Genomic DNA, 17,009 nt, shown 5'->3' on the forward strand with positions numbered 1-17,009 from the left:
AGTGTGGATTTTGAAAGCTGGCTGTGTTTCAGTTGCGCCTTGTTTTGGGAGGGGTGAATTAGGCCAATTTGCCTTTCTATGTGAGCTGAATCAAATGTCTCCCCGGTCCCTATTTTAGCTCACTGGCATTTTAGTGCAACATCCTAAATTTTAAAAGTCTATGGCAGGCACGTCCAACAGGTAGATTGTGATCTACCAGTAGATCACTGGATGTCTGTGGTAGATCACTGCTAGATCACTGGCACCCCTAAAAATAGCTCACCCAAAAATTTCCTCCTCCCTAAAAAAGCTGAACAACTATGACCTGAAGCCCTAAACAAAAAATGGGCCTTCCTCCCTCCTAAAAGAAGGTCAACAAGTTTGACCTAACCCCCCCAAAAAAAAACAGGGCTTCCCTTCCTTAAAAAAACCTCAACAGCTTTGACCTGAACCCCCCAAAAGGGGGTAGATCACTCCCAGTTTTTAACTCTGTGAGTAGATCACAGTCTCTTGGGAGTTGGCCACCCCTGGTATGGCAATCCACTTGGCATTTTTTTCAGGATGTGGAGAACCACAAAATCAATTGGCATCAAAATGAAAAGAGAAATTCAGGCCAAGGCAAGCAATGTGTTACTTTTATTAGACATCACTACAGGTACATTCCACCATGAAGTTCTCCCCCCACCCCACCCCCAAAATGAATGGGCACCTTGCTGAGCCCATTCATTCCAATAGGATGTGTCTGCAAAAGAACAACATGCTTTTCGAATGGAGCAATAAGTAATAGAGGCTTTTCTTTTAACAAGGAAAAAAAATCACTCTCACACACAAACATTAAACAAAAATCATAAACAAACCACATATTATGCATCAAGTTAAATTAATCAGGATTATCCATTAAATTAAATTAAATTTATTGCTGCTGGCATTGCAGCATTCCAAGAATGTGGGTCATTATCCTCACGAATAACTGTGTGGATCTTCTGGCTAGCAAGTGGGGGTGCAGGATCATAGGCTGTGGAGCGATTTGCTCTGCATGCAGAAGTTCCCAGGATCAGCCCCCACTACAGTCGTACCTTGGAAGTCAAATGGAATCTGTTCCAGAAGTCCGTTCTACTTCCAAAATGTTTGGAAATCAAAGTGCGGCTTCTGATTGGCTGCAGAAAGTCCTTGCAGCCAATCGGAAGCCACGGAAGCCCCGTCGAACGTTCGGCTTCCAAAAATAGTTTGCAAACCGTCACTTCCAGGTTTGTGGCATTCGGGAGCCAAAATGTTCAAGAACTAAGCTGTTCAAAAACCAAGGTATGACTGTATCTCTATCTAATAACGAGTATTCACATAGAGAAAGTCCTTCTTTACAAAGCTAAACTGTGGAACTCCCTCCCACAGGAGGCAGTGGTGGCCACCAACCTAGATGGCTTTAAAAGAGGATTGGGCAAATTCTTGGAGGAGGAGGGGACTTTTGATCGCTACCAGCCAGGATGGTTCTACTATGCCCTCCACAGATGAAGGAAGCAACACTCCTGAATGCTAGTTATGGGAGACCGCAGGCGGGGAAAGTTGCTCTTGGGCTAGGGTCTTGCTTGTGGGTTTCCCATTGAGGCATCTGTTTGGCCACTGTGAGAGCAGGATGTTGGACTGGATGGGCCATTGGCCAAGGCAGCACCGATAGAGGGGGAAGTAGGTGGCATGACATGGAAAAGTCAAGTCCTTCAAAGCTGGAGGAACCAAGTCCTTCAACTGGATCAGCTCATTTTTGTCAGAGTTTTCTGGCAAGACTTCAAGACTTCAGGCCCAACAGGGCTGTTCTTCGGTGGGCCAATCAAGTATACAGGTTTCAACTTGACGCTGTCATTTATCATCAAGTGAAGAAGATGTTCACAGAGAACTCTCCTAAAGATCCACATGGAAGCCTGTCTTCTTCAGTGGGTGGAGAAAAAAACTACTTGTTTGGGCAAGACAACAGCTTGGGGGACCTGATGAGGCCCCGTTGAAGAACAAGTGCCATAGCGCGGAAGAACTTCACGCAGCACATAATTAACCTGCGGAACTCACTCCCACAAGATGCAGAGATGTTCACTAACTTGGATGTTTTAAAAGAGAGCCAGAGGAGAGGGCTATTCATAACAGAGCTATGATAGCTCACTCAGTGGAGCATGAGACTCTCAATCTCAGGACTGTGGGTTTGAGCCCCAGGTTGTGCAAAAGATTTCCGCATTGCAGGGGATTTGAGTAGGTGGGCCTTGTGCTCTACATTTCTATGGTTCTATGGCTATGCCAGAATGGCTATGCTTTGCCCTCCACTGTCGGAGGCAGAGATGCTTCTGAATGGCAGTTGCTGGAGATCACAGGAGGGGAGAGGACTTTTGTTCTCAGGTCCTACTTGTGGGTCTCCCGTGGGCAACTGGGTGGCCACTGCAAGGATGCTGGACTACATGGCCATTGGCCTGATCCAGCAGGCTCATCTTACATTCTTAAGTCTTGATGAGTGCCAATGAACATGGAATTTAGGCTTAGTTCTCACTGGGGAGGTCAACCTGCTTCTGGGCTACATTGCTTTAGACTGCAGTGGGGGCTCACTTTATCCTTATCCCCCCCCCCACACACTCCCTACACAGGTTGCGGGCCTGCTGGCGATTCCCTCGCTGCGAGAAGTCAAGTTACAGGGAACCAGGCAGAGGGCCTTCTCGGTAGTGGCACCCACCCTGTGAAACGCCCTCCCACCAGATGTCAAAGAGAAAAACAACTACCAGACTTTTAGAAGACTTCTGGAGGCAGCCCTGTTTAGGGAAGCTCTTAATGTTTAACAGACTATTGTATTTTAATATTTTTTTGGAAGCCACCCAGAGTGGCTGGGGAAACCCAGCCAGGTGGGTGGGGTATTAATAATAATAATCATCATCATCATCATCATCATCTTATTATTATTATTATTCATGGGGTCATGAAGAGTCGGACACGACTAAATGACTAAACAAATAATATATTATTATTATTATTATTATTATTATTATTATTATTATTATTACAGCTCTAATTGTCTAAGTGCCAGGAACACTTGTGTACAGGGAAGCATTCAGTTACGACGGTTGCCATCCACATTCTGCAATGTACAGCCCAAACACAGGTCAATCAGCTTACAGAGAATTAGTTTCCAGTTCAGAACAAATTTAGGAGAACGAGGGATGTTGGGCCCTTTCGAGCATGGCATGATAACTGAGGTGAATGAAGATGCTCCAGACACACCAATCTCTCTACAACCTGTTTGTGTTGTTAATAGCAATGTGAAGCAGAACTGGAACTTATCCAGAAGAATTCTGGAATTTCTCTGAAGCACTGAAGAAGGGAAAGATGACTGTTATCCTAATTTAAGACCTCCCCCACCCCCACCCCAAGTTGTTGTTTAGTCGTTTAGTCGTGTCCGACTCTTCGTGACCCCATGGACCAGAGCACGCCAGGCATTCCTGTCTACCACTGCCTCCCGCAGTTTGGTCAAACTCATGTTCGTAGCTTCGAGAACACTGTCCAGCCATCTCGTCCTCTGCCGCCCCCTTCTCCTTCTCCCCACCCCAAGTATTCTCACTGATTGACATTTTTGGATTTAGTGACATTAGAAACAAAGTAAGCTAATGGTGAATCTGGAAAGTTAACGTTTAACATAATTGCCTTAAGATGTGTCAGTAGAGTTGCTTAAAAAAAAGAGAAGCAAAGAAATAAAATTGCATTTCACACTTAAAATTTGGATAAACTCAAAATTCTTGATTTGAACTGGGGCCAGAGGGGAGAAACAGCTGTGCCAAATTCTGTTTCAGCTTTGGTGGGGAGTCAGTTCCTCTGCCAATATTCTCCTGCAGCCGTGGCACTGGTTTCTGTGGCCCTGGCAGCAGTGGTGTCACAATGGGGGGGCGGGGGGCGGTGCACTCCTGGTAGCACGTCTCTGGGGGTGGCAAGGCGGTGCCACGTCACGGTGGCACGAGCAGCCATCACGCCGCCATCACGCCGCCACAGCCACATGTAGAGGATCCTCCATTCGCGGCTGCAGCCGTATGTAGTGACGCCACACATGCGCACTATGTAGCGATGCCCCCCCCCCGGCGCACGTCATGTTTGCCACTCCGGGTGCCTGAGCGGCTTCCTCCGCCACTGTGATCAGGATTGGATTACACATTTGGACAGGCTCAGAGTAGACCCAGCTCCCTTCCAACCAAACCACCCTTTGCTAAAGTAGGGCATTTCTGGCTGTAGTCGCAATGTGCTCTGGTCACAAAGACACAGCTGCAATTAATTCTGGAAACTGCACAATTAGCAGCAGAAAAGAAGAAACTGGATTTCAGCTCCCGTACCCAAAGACAACTGACCTGGCAGTCTCTTTCCACAGGGAACTGACAACTCTGTTCTCAGTTCTATGCAGGGTGGAATCTCCTTGCCTACACTGTCGGAGGCAGCAATGATTCTCAATCCCGGTTGCTGGAAAGCACAGGAGGGGAGAGACGCTCTTGGATCCTGCTTATAAGGGTTTCTGACAGGCATCTGCTTGGCCACTGCGAGAACAGGGTGCTGGACTAGGTGGGCTCCCTCTGGCCTGATCCAGCAGCTTCTTCTGATGTTCTCCATGCTTTGGTTTCAGTGCTCATCTTACACCTTCCTGCGCTGGCAGCCATGCCTCCACTAACTTCTCCATGACACACCAAACAGGACAGGGCTCTGGGTGGAAGGAGAGCAGTCCATTTGTGGCAAAACAGTAATGGGCCAAGGCAGCACCGATAGAGGGGGAAGTAGGTGGGGTGAAATGGAAAAAGCAAAGTCCTTCAAAGCTGGAGGAACCAAGTCCTTCAACTGGAGCAGCTCATTTTTGTCGGAGTTTTCTGGCAAGACTTCAGGCCCAACAGGGCTGTTCTTCAGGAGGCAGCGGGGGAAAGTGCAGCTGGGGGTACATACTGTATCTTGCCTCTCCCTGCTCCAGAATGAGCATGAGGCAGGCAGGCAGGCAGGCAGGCACTCATGCGGGCAGCTCTTTGTGGACTTCATTGCCTGCCGCTGCCAAAGCTCATCTGACCCACGGATCTCCAGGTCTGAGCCTAGTGCCCAGCAGCAGCTACAGAGCCCCTCTGAGCATGTGCAAAATGGACTGCCATTGATACCCTGCCGGGAAAGCTATAGAACATGGCAAGGTTTCTGGGTCTCCTCCTTGGATAGAAATCACAAAGTTGCAACTCTCCCAGAGCAAATGGAGCTCTCAAACTCTTTGGGGAGCACATGGGAGGGAGTTGGAGGGAAGAGGAAAAGGTTTCCGGCAGGAGCCATGTAGCTTTGCAAACTTGCACAGAGCATCACCTGCCTGCCCTCCACCTCTTCCCTGCTCCTGGTTTGATTGTCTGCATCAATCAGCCTTGATCCATAGATGCGTGGCTGCAATTTGCATCTGGGCAGTGAGCTAGACCTCCACAGCTGCGTATCAGACTAGCAGTAGCAACGATAGTCCTAAACCCTCCCATTCTCAACAGAAATGCAATAGGGCCTTTAATATTTTTTTTACCACTCTTAATCTGTAAACACATTGTTTTCCTGGCAGTGCTGAGGTGGGTTTTGGGTTGGGGGGTGGACAGGGAAGAGCTCCTTCACTCAGGCTGCTTGGGTACCCAAGTCAGCTTCCACCCTCCATCCTCATCCCGGCGCACGAAAGCCTGTCCCTGGCGGAAGGTGTGCGTTTTGACGTTGCAGTGGGGGCTCAAGGAGGTGGTGAAAGCCACCTCCGTTGGGTTGGGCGAGGCATCCGAGCAACAGGGCAGCTCACAAGGCAGCGGAGGGTTGTTGTTCTCAGGCACTGAGAAATGGCAAGGCAGCTCGGGTGCGTGACCCAAAGGCTCTTCCCTGTTGTCGCTCGTCCTGTCCACGGACATCAAAGCAGCACATCTGTAAACAGCTGGCAGGCTGTCGTCGCACCCAAAGCTCGTTGCCTCAGGTGGGTCTCCGATGAAAGAGCCCAGGGGAACTTCTGGGGTCAAGGCACTGTAGTTAGCTGAAGCAGGAGACTTGTCAATCGTGTCAAGGTCTTTGAGGCCCAGCGTCCGGAGGACCCAGGTGTCCACGTGGGGGTCGCATGGCTCTTCGCAGGCGGAGAAGGAGCCCAGGAGGTTCCGCCTGGCCTTCTGTGGGTGGGACGCCTCGCGAGGAAGGGGGAGGCCTTCTGCTCTCAGCCTCCGCTTGCCACTTTGGAGAGGGCTGCGAGGTTTCTGGCCGCTCTGCCGCAGCAGCTTCTGTTTGAGAGGGCAGCGGAGAGAGGGGGACAGAGAACATCTGATGAGCAAGTCTGAGAATATTTTGCAGTTTATAAGCGTAAGAGGCTGGAGGGGGGAATCTGCCTACCCAAATACACCTGGCGTAGCAAGGGGGTGTGATGGGGCAGTCCACCCTGGAGGGGGGTGACACTCGGCACGCCCCCCCGCGACTCCCAAGCCAAGCGCCACCGCTTCAGCACCGTGCGGATGGTGCCGGGATCCTCTGTTTGCCGCTGCAGCCACGAGTGGAGGATCTTCCCTTCGTGGCTGCAGCCGTGAGCGGCTTTGGGGGCCACTGCTGTGTAGTGCGCATGTGCATGGTGACGCTGCACATGTGCGCTGCATGGCGATGTCCCACCCCCCCGCGTGCATGCCCCCGGGTGCCTGCCCCCGGGTGCCGCTCCGGGTGCCCAAGCGGCTTCCTCTGCCCCCTGGTCTGGAAGGGCTATAGCACAGCAAAAGACAGATCCCAACAGCATTTACAGGATATCAGCAAGAAGTTCCAAGGCAACCATTGATTGGAAATGAAGCAGTATGGACATCCCAGAACTTTTGCAGGTGCAAACAGTACTGAAAGTGGGATTGTGTGTAACAGCCCCAAAAGCATCCCAAGCGCAAATAATCATGGATGTGCAATTAAAAGGATGTCTGGAGAGTCTCTGGGTGAATTCAGAAAGGAACTGGAAATAAAACTGCCCATATCATAATGCCTTCTGCAAATCTATGGTGCGACCGCATTTCTGCTCCGCTCACCTCAAAAATGATCAAGGGGACGAAGTGAGGAAAGATCAGCATTTGGGACTCTTTGGTTTAGAGACAAGGCAACTAAGAGTGGCAGGATAGAGGCTTATAAAATTATGCCTGGAGAACAGAAATATAATGGTACCTTGGTTCTTGAATTTAATCCGTTTCGGGAATCCGTTTGACCCCAAAACGCTTCGAAAAACAAGGCGCAGCTTCCGATGGGTATCAGGAGCTTCCTGCACTCAATCAGAAGCCGCAGAAGCCGCTTCGGACATTCGGCTTCTGAAAAACGTTCGCAAACCAGAACACTCACTTCCGGGTTTGCAGCGTTCAGGAACTGATTTAGTTACAGGTAGGTAGCCGTATTGGTCTGAGTCGAAGCAAAATAAAAAAATTCCTTCAGTAGCACCTTAAAGACCAACTAAGTTTTTATTTTGGTATGAGCTTTATGCATGATCAAGCTTTCTTTAGCCCCTCAGCCCTTGCTTTTCCCCCGCAGGACCAATTGCAGTCATCAGCAGTCGTTAACAGCCATCTACAGGTTTACCACTCCCATCAGCCCATCACCCATTCCCACCCACCCACCACCCACCCTCTGAATATACATAAGGGTCTGGTTACTTCTGTCTCAGTGTATCTGAAGAAGTGTGCATGCACACGAAAGCTCATACCAAAATAAAAACTTAGTTGGTCTTTAAGGTGCTACTGAAGGAATTTTTTTATTTTGCAGGAGCTGATTTGTTCAGGAACCAAGCCATTCGAGGACCAAGATACCACTGCAGAGCAAAGAACATTCTTATGTTCTGAATGGGTCAGGTGGCTATGTCCCACAGACCATGGTCTATCTCTCTCTCACTCCCCTTCTCCCTGCCCTGGTTACCTTGGTTTTCTCCTCTAACTGCTTGACCAGAGCAGAGTTCAGGAACTGCCTGAGGTGGTTGTTCTCCTCCTGCAACCTGGCCAGCTCTTCCTCCTTCTGCAAGAGGGTGTCTTGAAGCTGCGAAATACAGAGAAGGGTGAGGACGAGAAGCTCCGCAGCCCTGTAAGCCAAACTGCTAACTTTGCACGGGTGCCTTTGGAACCCGACACCCAGGAGGGAACCCAAGGGAGCCAAGGAGATTAGGAGCACGACTGTCCCAGCCTTACTTCTGACTTTTTCTATTCTCTCCTCGTGTATTTGAGGAGATTCCTTTGAAAAACGTAACCACAAAAGCACAAAAATGTGTGCAGGAGGGAGGAAAAAGTCAACAGCGAACAATGCGCAGTGATTAAACACACAGGGATTAGCTCTATCACAATGCGGGGCTACCAGTTCATCTCCTTCTCCATTTTCAGAGGGGATTTCAACAAGGCAAGAGAAATTAAAGGGTCCCCTTCAAAAGTCATCCCAGCTGCATTTTATACCTTGGGGCAGGTGAGCATGTAAGATCTGCGTTGTAACACTGGCCAGCAATGCTTAAACTGATATTCTCATGCGTTCTCCGAGTTCAGTTGCAATAAATAAACTCCGGTTTTCGGCATCAAAATCCCAGCCTAATTTCGGGTTGGTGTAGATTCACAATTGTTACCTGTTTGTTCCTGTAGAGCTGCGTGGAGAGCTGGTCTCCAGACCCTCCATCGTCTTGGAGGGAGATGCCCAAATTGCAGAACTGATCTGCAGCAACAGAGAAAGATCAAAGAAGTCAGAGAGCTGGAATTGGGGGCTACAAGAATGTGATGCATTTGGGGGTTTGCCTCAAAGGGGGGAACCCCCAGGGGTCCCCCAATTCACCTATTTTTCCTCCGTAAGATCTGAAGAACTGGATGCTTTAGTTGAAATCCCTGCCTTGCAGGGGGTTGGACTAGATGACCCTTGGGGTGCCTTCCAATTCTATGATTCTATGTCTGCAGGTGCTTGGGTGGATCTTAATGGATCAAGACAAAAGTCTCAATTTTTAAAAAAGACACTGATTAACCATTGTGGAAGGGCGTACTCTTAATTTTCCTGGATAGGTTTTCAGCAGGCATTTAAAAGTTGGCACACAAGGTGCCTGCTGAATTTCCAGTGGCAGGGAGTTCCACAGGGCTGGGCCAATGACACTAGATGCTTGGTTTCTCACTGTTGTCAAACGAGTCTCGCCAACTTGCAGAATGACCAATGACACTCCTAAGAAGACGAGAAGAGCCTGCTGGATCAGGCCAATGGATCCCATCTAGCCCAGCATCCTGTTCTCACAGTGGCTGACCAGGTGACTGTGGGAAACCAGCAAGCAGGATTCGAGAGTAAGAACCACTCTCCCTTCCTGAGCTTTCCAGAAGCTGGCACTCAGAAGCATCCTTGCCTCCAGTGATGCTCCTGTAGGTGGTCTCAGGGCCGCTGAGACATGAGGGTTCAGGCACCCTGGGCCAAAGTTGCTCAGGGCTTTGTCAATTAATAGAAGAACCTTGATTCTGGCTGGGCTGTAAGTGGGCAACCAATGAAGATGCTTTAACAGTGGTGCCGCATGTATCCGTGGTGTCTTCTGAGCTACAGTCCGGAGTGGCGGCTACACAGACCATCCCAAGAGAAAGGCCGTCCCTCCCTCTTGCCCCATTAAAAATGAATTCCTTCCCCTAAATAATACTTGATCACCAAGCTCTCTGCTGCAGTTTGCCAAACATCCCCATTCTGAGCTGTTCTTGGCATCCCAGGGCCAAGAGGAGCTGGAGAGGCCTGGAGTACCTTTCAAGGCCCACTCAGACCACAAAGGCAACACAGCCCCTCTCTTGCGCCCCTCGAGGGGCTGGTTCCCACAAGCCCTTCGCCCCTGCTCAGAAACCTCGGGACTCCCCGCCGCCATGACATTTGTTCCCAGGAGCAGAAGGGTTAATTGGCCTGGGGGGCAAGTGTGTGGGGAGAGATGCAAGTGGCTCTTGTGGGCTATTTAGAGTCCAAGGAGTCCTCTCCAGGGCTTAATTTGCAAAAGGAGAGGGGCCCAGGATGAAAGCGGGACTGGGAGATGGCGCTCCCTTGCAAGGAAACTGGTCTGTGCACGAGAATCAGGGGTGTGAAGTCATCACCGGTGATGCTTTGCCTACAGGAAATAGCCACAGTATATAAAATAAAATAAAATAAAATAAAAAGTAAAATGGAACATGATAGTGTCTCCAGCCTCAGGCTTACCAGGGAGAGACCAGCTACACCAAGGAGGAAAGCAGAGTAGAGAGAAAAGGCAGAGGAGGGAGATCGAAGAATATAAGAAGAACCATTGTAGAATTGTACAGCTGGAAAGGACACCAGGGGTCACCTAGTCCAACCCTGGGCAATGCAGGAATCACAGCTAAATAATTCCTGCTAGGTCAGGAATTCAGTGTTAGAAACTCAGATATGGAAGCTAGACACCAAGTGGCTCCTTCAACCAGGGTTACAGTCACCAAAACATAGAATCATAGAATCATAGAATCATAGAGTTGGAAGAGACCACAAGGGCCATCCAGTCCAACCCCCTGCCAAGCAGGAAACACCATCAAAGCATTCTTGACATATGCCTGTCAAGCCTCTGCTTAAAGACCTCCAAAGAAGGAGACTCCACCACACTCCTTGGTAGCAAATTCCACTGCCGAACAGCTCTTACTGTCAGGAAGTTCGTCCTAATAGTAAGAGCTGTTCGGCAGTGGAATTTGCTACCAAGGAGTGTGGTGGAGTCTCCTTCTTTGGACAGAATGCCTGGTTGCCATTTTGGGGCCAGGCAGCTTGAACATTTTGGTTCCTGGAATTCGTTCTGATTGTGCAGATAAAATATAACGGATGAAATTCTACAGGATGGGGTATTCGTGTGTGAAAACAGTCCAGACCTGAAGATCCCCAGGCAGGCACCTCCAGATGGGAGAGATAGAGACAGATAGGGCAGAAGACACGGAGACCGGCAGTAGGTGGCGCCAGAGGCACTGACAGGCAGAGCCATCCTCTGGTTGTAAGAAAGGAAGCAAGCATGTGGGGATTAGCTTATGGTTACCAGACGTCCCTGTTTCCCGGGAACAGTTAGTTTATAGATTTCATAGTAGGGAGTGAATGTTGCGTGATTGGTTCAACGGCACAAGACACATCATATGGGGACTTCCGGCGAGGCGAAATGGTGGGTGCCACGGCAGTGAGCAGCTCCTGGAGCCAGCCAGAGCCAACTGCACTACCAGGCTGGCTCCAGGCTGCTGAGACTGCCGCTGCCGAGGGGGAACCAGGGATGCCTGGCGTGTCAACTGGGGGAACCACTGACACACAAACACCCGCAACCCAAATCGAGCCGGGAGCGAGAGCACTCGGCCACCCAACTGACTGCCCAGTGGCACTCCGGGGCCAGGAAAACCCTGGAGCTGATGCAGGGAGAAGGAGGAGAGGAGAAGGAGAAGGAAGAGAGAGAAAGAGGAAGGAGGAAAAAAGGGGGAGCCCCCAGCTTGCCGCGCCGCTGCTGAGGAAGAGAGGTAAGAGAGCACAGGGAGGGCAAAGACACGTGGCTGAGCCCAGGCCCGGCCTGAGCCTACTCCACGGCGGCTAGCACTCCAAGAGAACAGGCCGGGGCCCAGAGGAAGGCTGCGCGACAGAGGAGACCACAGAAGAGAAGATATTACAGTACTTCTTAATTTTTTTAAAAAATAAAAAATTCTATTTTCAAAAAAAAAAAGTGTCCCTGGATTCTTTGAAAAAATCTGGTAACCTTCGACTAGCTGGGGTTGGTTGGTCAGCACCCCATCGGACCTGATGGATCAGCCTCTGCTCGACTTGGCACAGAGACCACCATTTTTGCAGTCCTTGTCCTAACTTTGCTGGCAGTGGGTGAAAGGGAGGCAGGTGCCCTCTGATTCTATTCAGGCCAGAACTCTGGAGCCTCTGCATCACAGAAGTGCTTTTGTGATTCCCTTGAGCGGCTGTGTCTTAAAGGCTTTGGACTTCCAGGCAGGGAATGGTTCTGGCGCTGTTTTGAGGTTGTGTGTGTGTAGAAATCATTTACTAGAATAAAACAAAATAAATGCTTAAAAATGCATAATTGACTTATGGAACTCCCTGCCACAGGAATCAGTGATGGCAACAAACTTGGATGTCTTGAAAAGAGAATTAGAGAAATTCACAGAGGAGAAGAGGGCTATTGGTGGCTCCTAGCCAGGATGGCTCTGCTCTGCCTCCACAGTCAGAGAGAGGCAGCCATGCTCCTGAATGCCAGTGGCTGGAAACCACAGGAGGGGAGAGTTGCTCTTGTGCTCAGATCCTGCATGTGGGTTTCCCATAATGGGCATCGTTCAGCCACTGTGAGAACAGGATGCAGGACTAGGTGGGCCATTGGGCTGGTCCAACAGTCTCTTCTTATATTCTGCTGTCAGATTGAAGACACACAGCATTGATGCTGTGAAGAAATTGCTAGTTTTTTGATGCTGGAAGTGAAATCCCATGTGGGTTTTCTAAAGGGGAGAAGAGACCAAGAAAGAAGATTCTAGCTGGTACCAGATCAGGGTTTTTCCCCTGGAAAGATGTGAAGAGGGAGCATTAGCCCTCTCCTCCTCCATGAATTTGCCTGATCCTCTTCGAAAGCTCTCAAAGAGGGTGACCATCCCTGCCTCCTGTGGGAAGAAGGAGGCCCACAGGTACCATTATGCACTGCAAGAGGGAGGACTTGTTTCATCTGTGGATCTTCCCACACTCCGCTTCATGGCTTTTTGTGTTTCGAGAGAGGGAGACATGCTTTACTCTGTCCACTTTCTCCACGCTCTCGTGGGTCCCTTCCAACTGATTTGGGAACCCCGCTGCATGCAAGCGCCGCCGCTGTTCCCCCGGCCTTCTTTGCAGGGAGGGAGCCAGGGAAGCCCTAGCCTAGCGCCTTCCTACCTGGCCCGCTCCCCGACGGAGAGTGCGAAGCTGCGAGCGCAGCAGCCGAAGGAGGAGGAGGAGGAGGAGGAGGAGGAGGAGGAGGAGGAGGAGGAGGCTGGAGGGGGCGGGCCGAGGGGGGCCGAGGCGGACCAAGCGCTCCTCCGCCTCCTCTCGCCTGCGCGCCCGCGCCGCGCCTGTCCGGCCGTCGGACGGCTCTTCCTTACCGGCGACGGTGCTGCTGCTGCCCGGTGCCTCGTCGTCCTCCAGGAGTCCCGCGGCTGTCCAGACGGCGTCGAGCCAGGTCTCCGGGGGAACCTTTGCCGCCGCTGACGTCGAGTGGGCCCAGGGGCGGACGCAGACGGGGCCCCCCGCGAAGGCCGGCGGCAGCTCTGGACAGGGCGCGGCGCTGCTCTGCCAGGAGGGAGGAAGAGAGGAAGAGGGGTGGGGTGAGAGGGAGGAGCGGAGAAACCCCCCTCGACGGCGGGGCGGGGGCTCCTCTGTCGGGCTGCGCGCCCAGGACCCTTCGACGGGATCCGGAACGAGGGTCTGAAACCCTCAGGCACACACACACACCCTCCAGCTTCTCTCTGTCTCTCCCACACACACAACACGTCTTCCACCTGGTGCCCCTCACGATGGTAGGCAAGGGGCGCCCTTGGACTGGGAAATTGCTGGAGGGGTGCACCTCTTGCCTCCCCTACGGGCTCTCTTTGCAACTGCAAGCCACACACACAGCCCCCCACCCCAAAAAGTGCCCTGTACCGCGCCTATCTAAAGGTGATGGGCGGGCAGCGGGTGGGCTTAGACGGGGCGGACTCTGCCAAAGCATTCCCCCACCACCCGCAGGAAGCGCCCCCACGAATGACCTCCCCCCCCCTCGGTCCCTTCCTAGCGCCTCTTTCACCGGGCGTCCTGCCGAAGGCGCCCACGTCGAGTGGCGGGGATGGGGGTGGGGTGGGGGCTGCCGAGTTGCTTCTCCCTTGGGCTTCTGGAATCCGAGCCCGTCGAAACTCCCCGGACAGTGACACACACGCCTCGCTGGCCAGCTAGAACATCCCGGGAGTTGGGGCACAGAGAACACCCACCCACACTAAGAGGCAGACCCTCCTCCCTGCCCAAAACGACCCCTTCCCGGCTTACCATCTGGCAGGTTGGGGTCGGGATCCGGTCGTCCCCCCGCCCTCCCCTTTCTACTCCGGGGAGCCTTCTCCAGCCGGCAGCCCCACGACGGGACGGGACGGGCGAGGAGCAGGAGGCGAGTTCTAATCTAGTGGAGAGTGGCCCCCGCGCGACGCCTCCTGCGCGCTCCTGCGCCCTGCCGTCTGATTTGGTGCGAAGCTGTCAAAGTGGTGACGAGAGAGCGAGCGAGAGCCCTGGCTCAGGTCCTCCTCACAAGGAAGGGGGGAATGGAAGGAGAAAGAGAGAAGGAGGGAGAGAGGGAGGGAGGAAAGAGGGAGGGAGGGGGCTGAGTTGTGCCTTGCAATCTGCAGAAGCTTCGCTCCTGCCAGAGAAGAGTCGGGAGCGCTTGGGCCAGTTTGTTGGGAAGCAGCGCTGGGCGACCTGGCTATTAACCGTAGGCAAACCAAGGAGCCAACGGAGCATCTTTGATCCTAAAGTGAATTACTTGGGGTGGATGCAGAAACTGGACAGAAGGAACTCCAAGCGAGAGATGGGGAAGGATAAGAAGCCGCGGTCCCTTGTTGGAACCAAAGGGTGTCAAAGCCAACCATTTCTTTTTCTCCACCGGGCCAGCAAGAAGTCAGCAGCTTCCCACTTCTTTTCCGGGGGGTGGGGCACCTTTTTCACCCTGAAGGGTTTCAATGCAATGTTGAACAGGCACCTGGAGGTGAATGATATCAAGGCCCGCTGCTGTTCTGTCAGGTTCCCCTTTTTCTAAGTCCGTGGCGTGGCTCTGGATGATGCTGTCCTTGCAAGGTGGCATCTAGGTGTGAATGCAGGATAAAAACCGGGGGTGGGGGATGGGGGTGAATTTCTAAACTGAATGTACAGCTCAGATTTTGTAATCAAGCCACAGATACTGGCGATCTTGAGAAGCAACGTAAGATTTCTTTATTCACTCATAAAACGTAGGTCTCCTTTTTCCCCCCCACCCATCTGGTCCTCAGGAATGACAGAAGAGCCCTTGCGTTTCATAGAATCAGAACTGTAAGTGTTGCAAGGGACCCCAAGGGTCATCAAATCCAACATCCTGCAAGGCAAGAATCACAGCTAAAGAATCATTGGCAGGTGGCCACCCAAGCTCTGTTTAAAGACTTCCGAGGAAGGAGAGCCCACCACCTTCTGAGTGAGTCCATTCCACAGCTCTTAACCATCATGACGTTTCTTCTAAGGTTTAGTCAGAATCTCCTTTCTTGCCATTTGAATCCATTGACTTGGGGCCTCCCCTCTGAAGCAGCAGAAAACAAGCTTTCTCCTTCTTCCATGTGGTGGCCCTTCAGAGATTTGAGGATAACTCTCGTTTAAAAGGAAAGGACTTCACTAGCCCTCGGCACCCCAGGATGGATTCAGCAACCAAATTTGGCTACCTCATGAGAAGAGAAGACTCCCTGGAAAAGACCCTGATGTTGGGAAATATGGAGGGCACAAGGAGAAGGGGACGACAGAGGACAAGATGGCTGGACAGTGTTCTCGAAGCTACCAACATGAATTTGACGAAACTGTGGGAGGCAGTGGAAGACAGGAGTGCCTGGCGTACTCTGGTCCATGGGGTCACGAAGAGTCGGACATGACTAAACAACTAAACAACAACAACCTTCTTCAAGCCTTTGCAGAATAGTCACAGTTTGCTCGACTTTCTACAGGAAAAAAAGTGGGGGGGGGGGCTGGGTAGGCAACAGAGCACCCATGGGGAGAATTTCACCAGGAAGAGCCATCTACTAGTTATTTCATGCTCATCATTAAAATACCCTCCAAAATGCATAATAGTTAGCTTTTTCTTCAAATAGCACCATATAGATCTCTTGTTTTCTCTTGCAGTTCAAAGGACATCAGTTTTTGAATGCAAGAGGGAATCATATTACACTATTAACTCGAGTGTGATGAAAATGTTTGATAATACACAGGACCCCTCTAGATGTTTTTTTATTAAAAAATGCATTCATGGCAATTTGTGATCTGGGGGTATCAGGGCGGTCCTAACCAATCCTACTTGCAATATTTTACACCTGCAAAAGTTTCAGGGTGGACTGGATATACGGTTTCCTTTGTGGCCAGAATGTGCCACACACACACCAGCTTCCTAGTGAAATCTACTAAATTTTCACACCAGAAATGTTTTGGGTTCACCCCCACGTCACCCACTCTCTCTTTTTTGTTCCATTGTAGTGCAAGAGTGCCTCACCAGTTGACAAAAATGTGGCAACAGCTACTAAAGAATCATAAAACCATAGAATTGTAGGATCAGAAGGAACTCCGAGAGTTATCTAGTCCAACCCCCTGCAATGCAGGCATAACAGCTATAATAATAATAATAATAATAATAATAATAATAATAATAATAATAATAATAATATATTATTTGTAGCCTGCTCATCTGGCTGGGTTTCCCCAGCCACTCTGGGTGCGTTCCAACAAAGATTATAAATACATTGAAATGTCACACATTAAAAACTTCCCTAAACAGTTAAAGCACCCTTGACAGATGGTCACCCAACCGTCTGTCTAAAGATCTTCAGGGAAGGAGATTCTGCCCCCATCTGAGGTCACGGAATCATAGAACTGTACAGTTGGAAGGGAACGCAAAAGGGTGCAAAGTGGGGCTCCAGAACAGAAAAGAGAAGCTGCTTCAGAAACAGGGTTAGGAAGGGGAAAAGAAGGTTTTGGCCATTTCATAGGATTCAAAGGGGAAATTTTAGGGGGTTGGTATGGAGAAGTGGGGAGTTGGTGAGCAGATCGAGTAGGGGTGGCAGAGTATATATATAATACAGAAATTACAACATAATAGAATCATAGAGTTGGAAGGGACCACAAAAGTCATCTAGTCTAACCCCTGCAACTTTTGCCCAACATGGGACCAGAACCCACAACCCTAAGGTTGAGTTTTGTGCTCTACCCATTGAGCTACCAAGGCATGCACTGCTCTTTGTTCAAAGGAAGCTGACCAAGGAGCATAGGAACCTGCTCTGGACCAAGTCAGACTCATCTGCTCAATACCAAGCTCACCTAGCTCAATG

At 50.9% G+C, this 17,009-nt stretch overlaps 1 protein-coding gene across 1 annotated transcript; it reads right to left on the reverse strand.

Annotated features, from left to right (window-relative positions):
• Positions 1–4,084: 4,084 nt before the first annotated feature.
• GMNC (geminin coiled-coil domain containing) lies at positions 4,085–14,014 on the reverse strand. The gene is made up of 5 exons (XM_060274261.1): positions 13,957–14,014; positions 13,041–13,227; positions 8,570–8,655; positions 7,882–7,998; positions 4,085–6,236 (listed from the first exon to the last, which is right to left on the reverse strand). Exons 1-5 carry the CDS (start codon positions 13,957–13,959, stop codon positions 5,598–5,600), a joined length of 1,032 nt encoding a protein of 343 aa, XP_060130244.1. The 5' UTR covers positions 13,960–14,014; the 3' UTR covers positions 4,085–5,597.
• Positions 14,015–17,009: the final 2,995 nt, after the last annotated feature.

This window comes from Zootoca vivipara, chromosome 5 (assembly GCF_963506605.1).
Source record: "Zootoca vivipara chromosome 5, rZooViv1.1, whole genome shotgun sequence".
NCBI classification, from domain to species: Eukaryota; Metazoa; Chordata; class Lepidosauria; order Squamata; family Lacertidae; genus Zootoca; species Zootoca vivipara.

What these genes read in the sequence shown, in the direction of transcription:
- GMNC (XM_060274261.1), bottom strand. An exon ending in CAGCAGCAGCACCGTCGCCG is followed by an intron (nt 8,656 to 13,040) that starts GTAAGGAAGAGC and finishes CTGTTGCTGCAG; the next exon opens with ATCAGTTCTGCAATTTGGGC. An exon ending in AGTTAGAGGAGAAAACCAAG is followed by an intron (nt 6,237 to 7,881) that starts GTAACCAGGGCA and finishes CCTCTCAAACAG; the next exon opens with AAGCTGCTGCGGCAGAGCGG.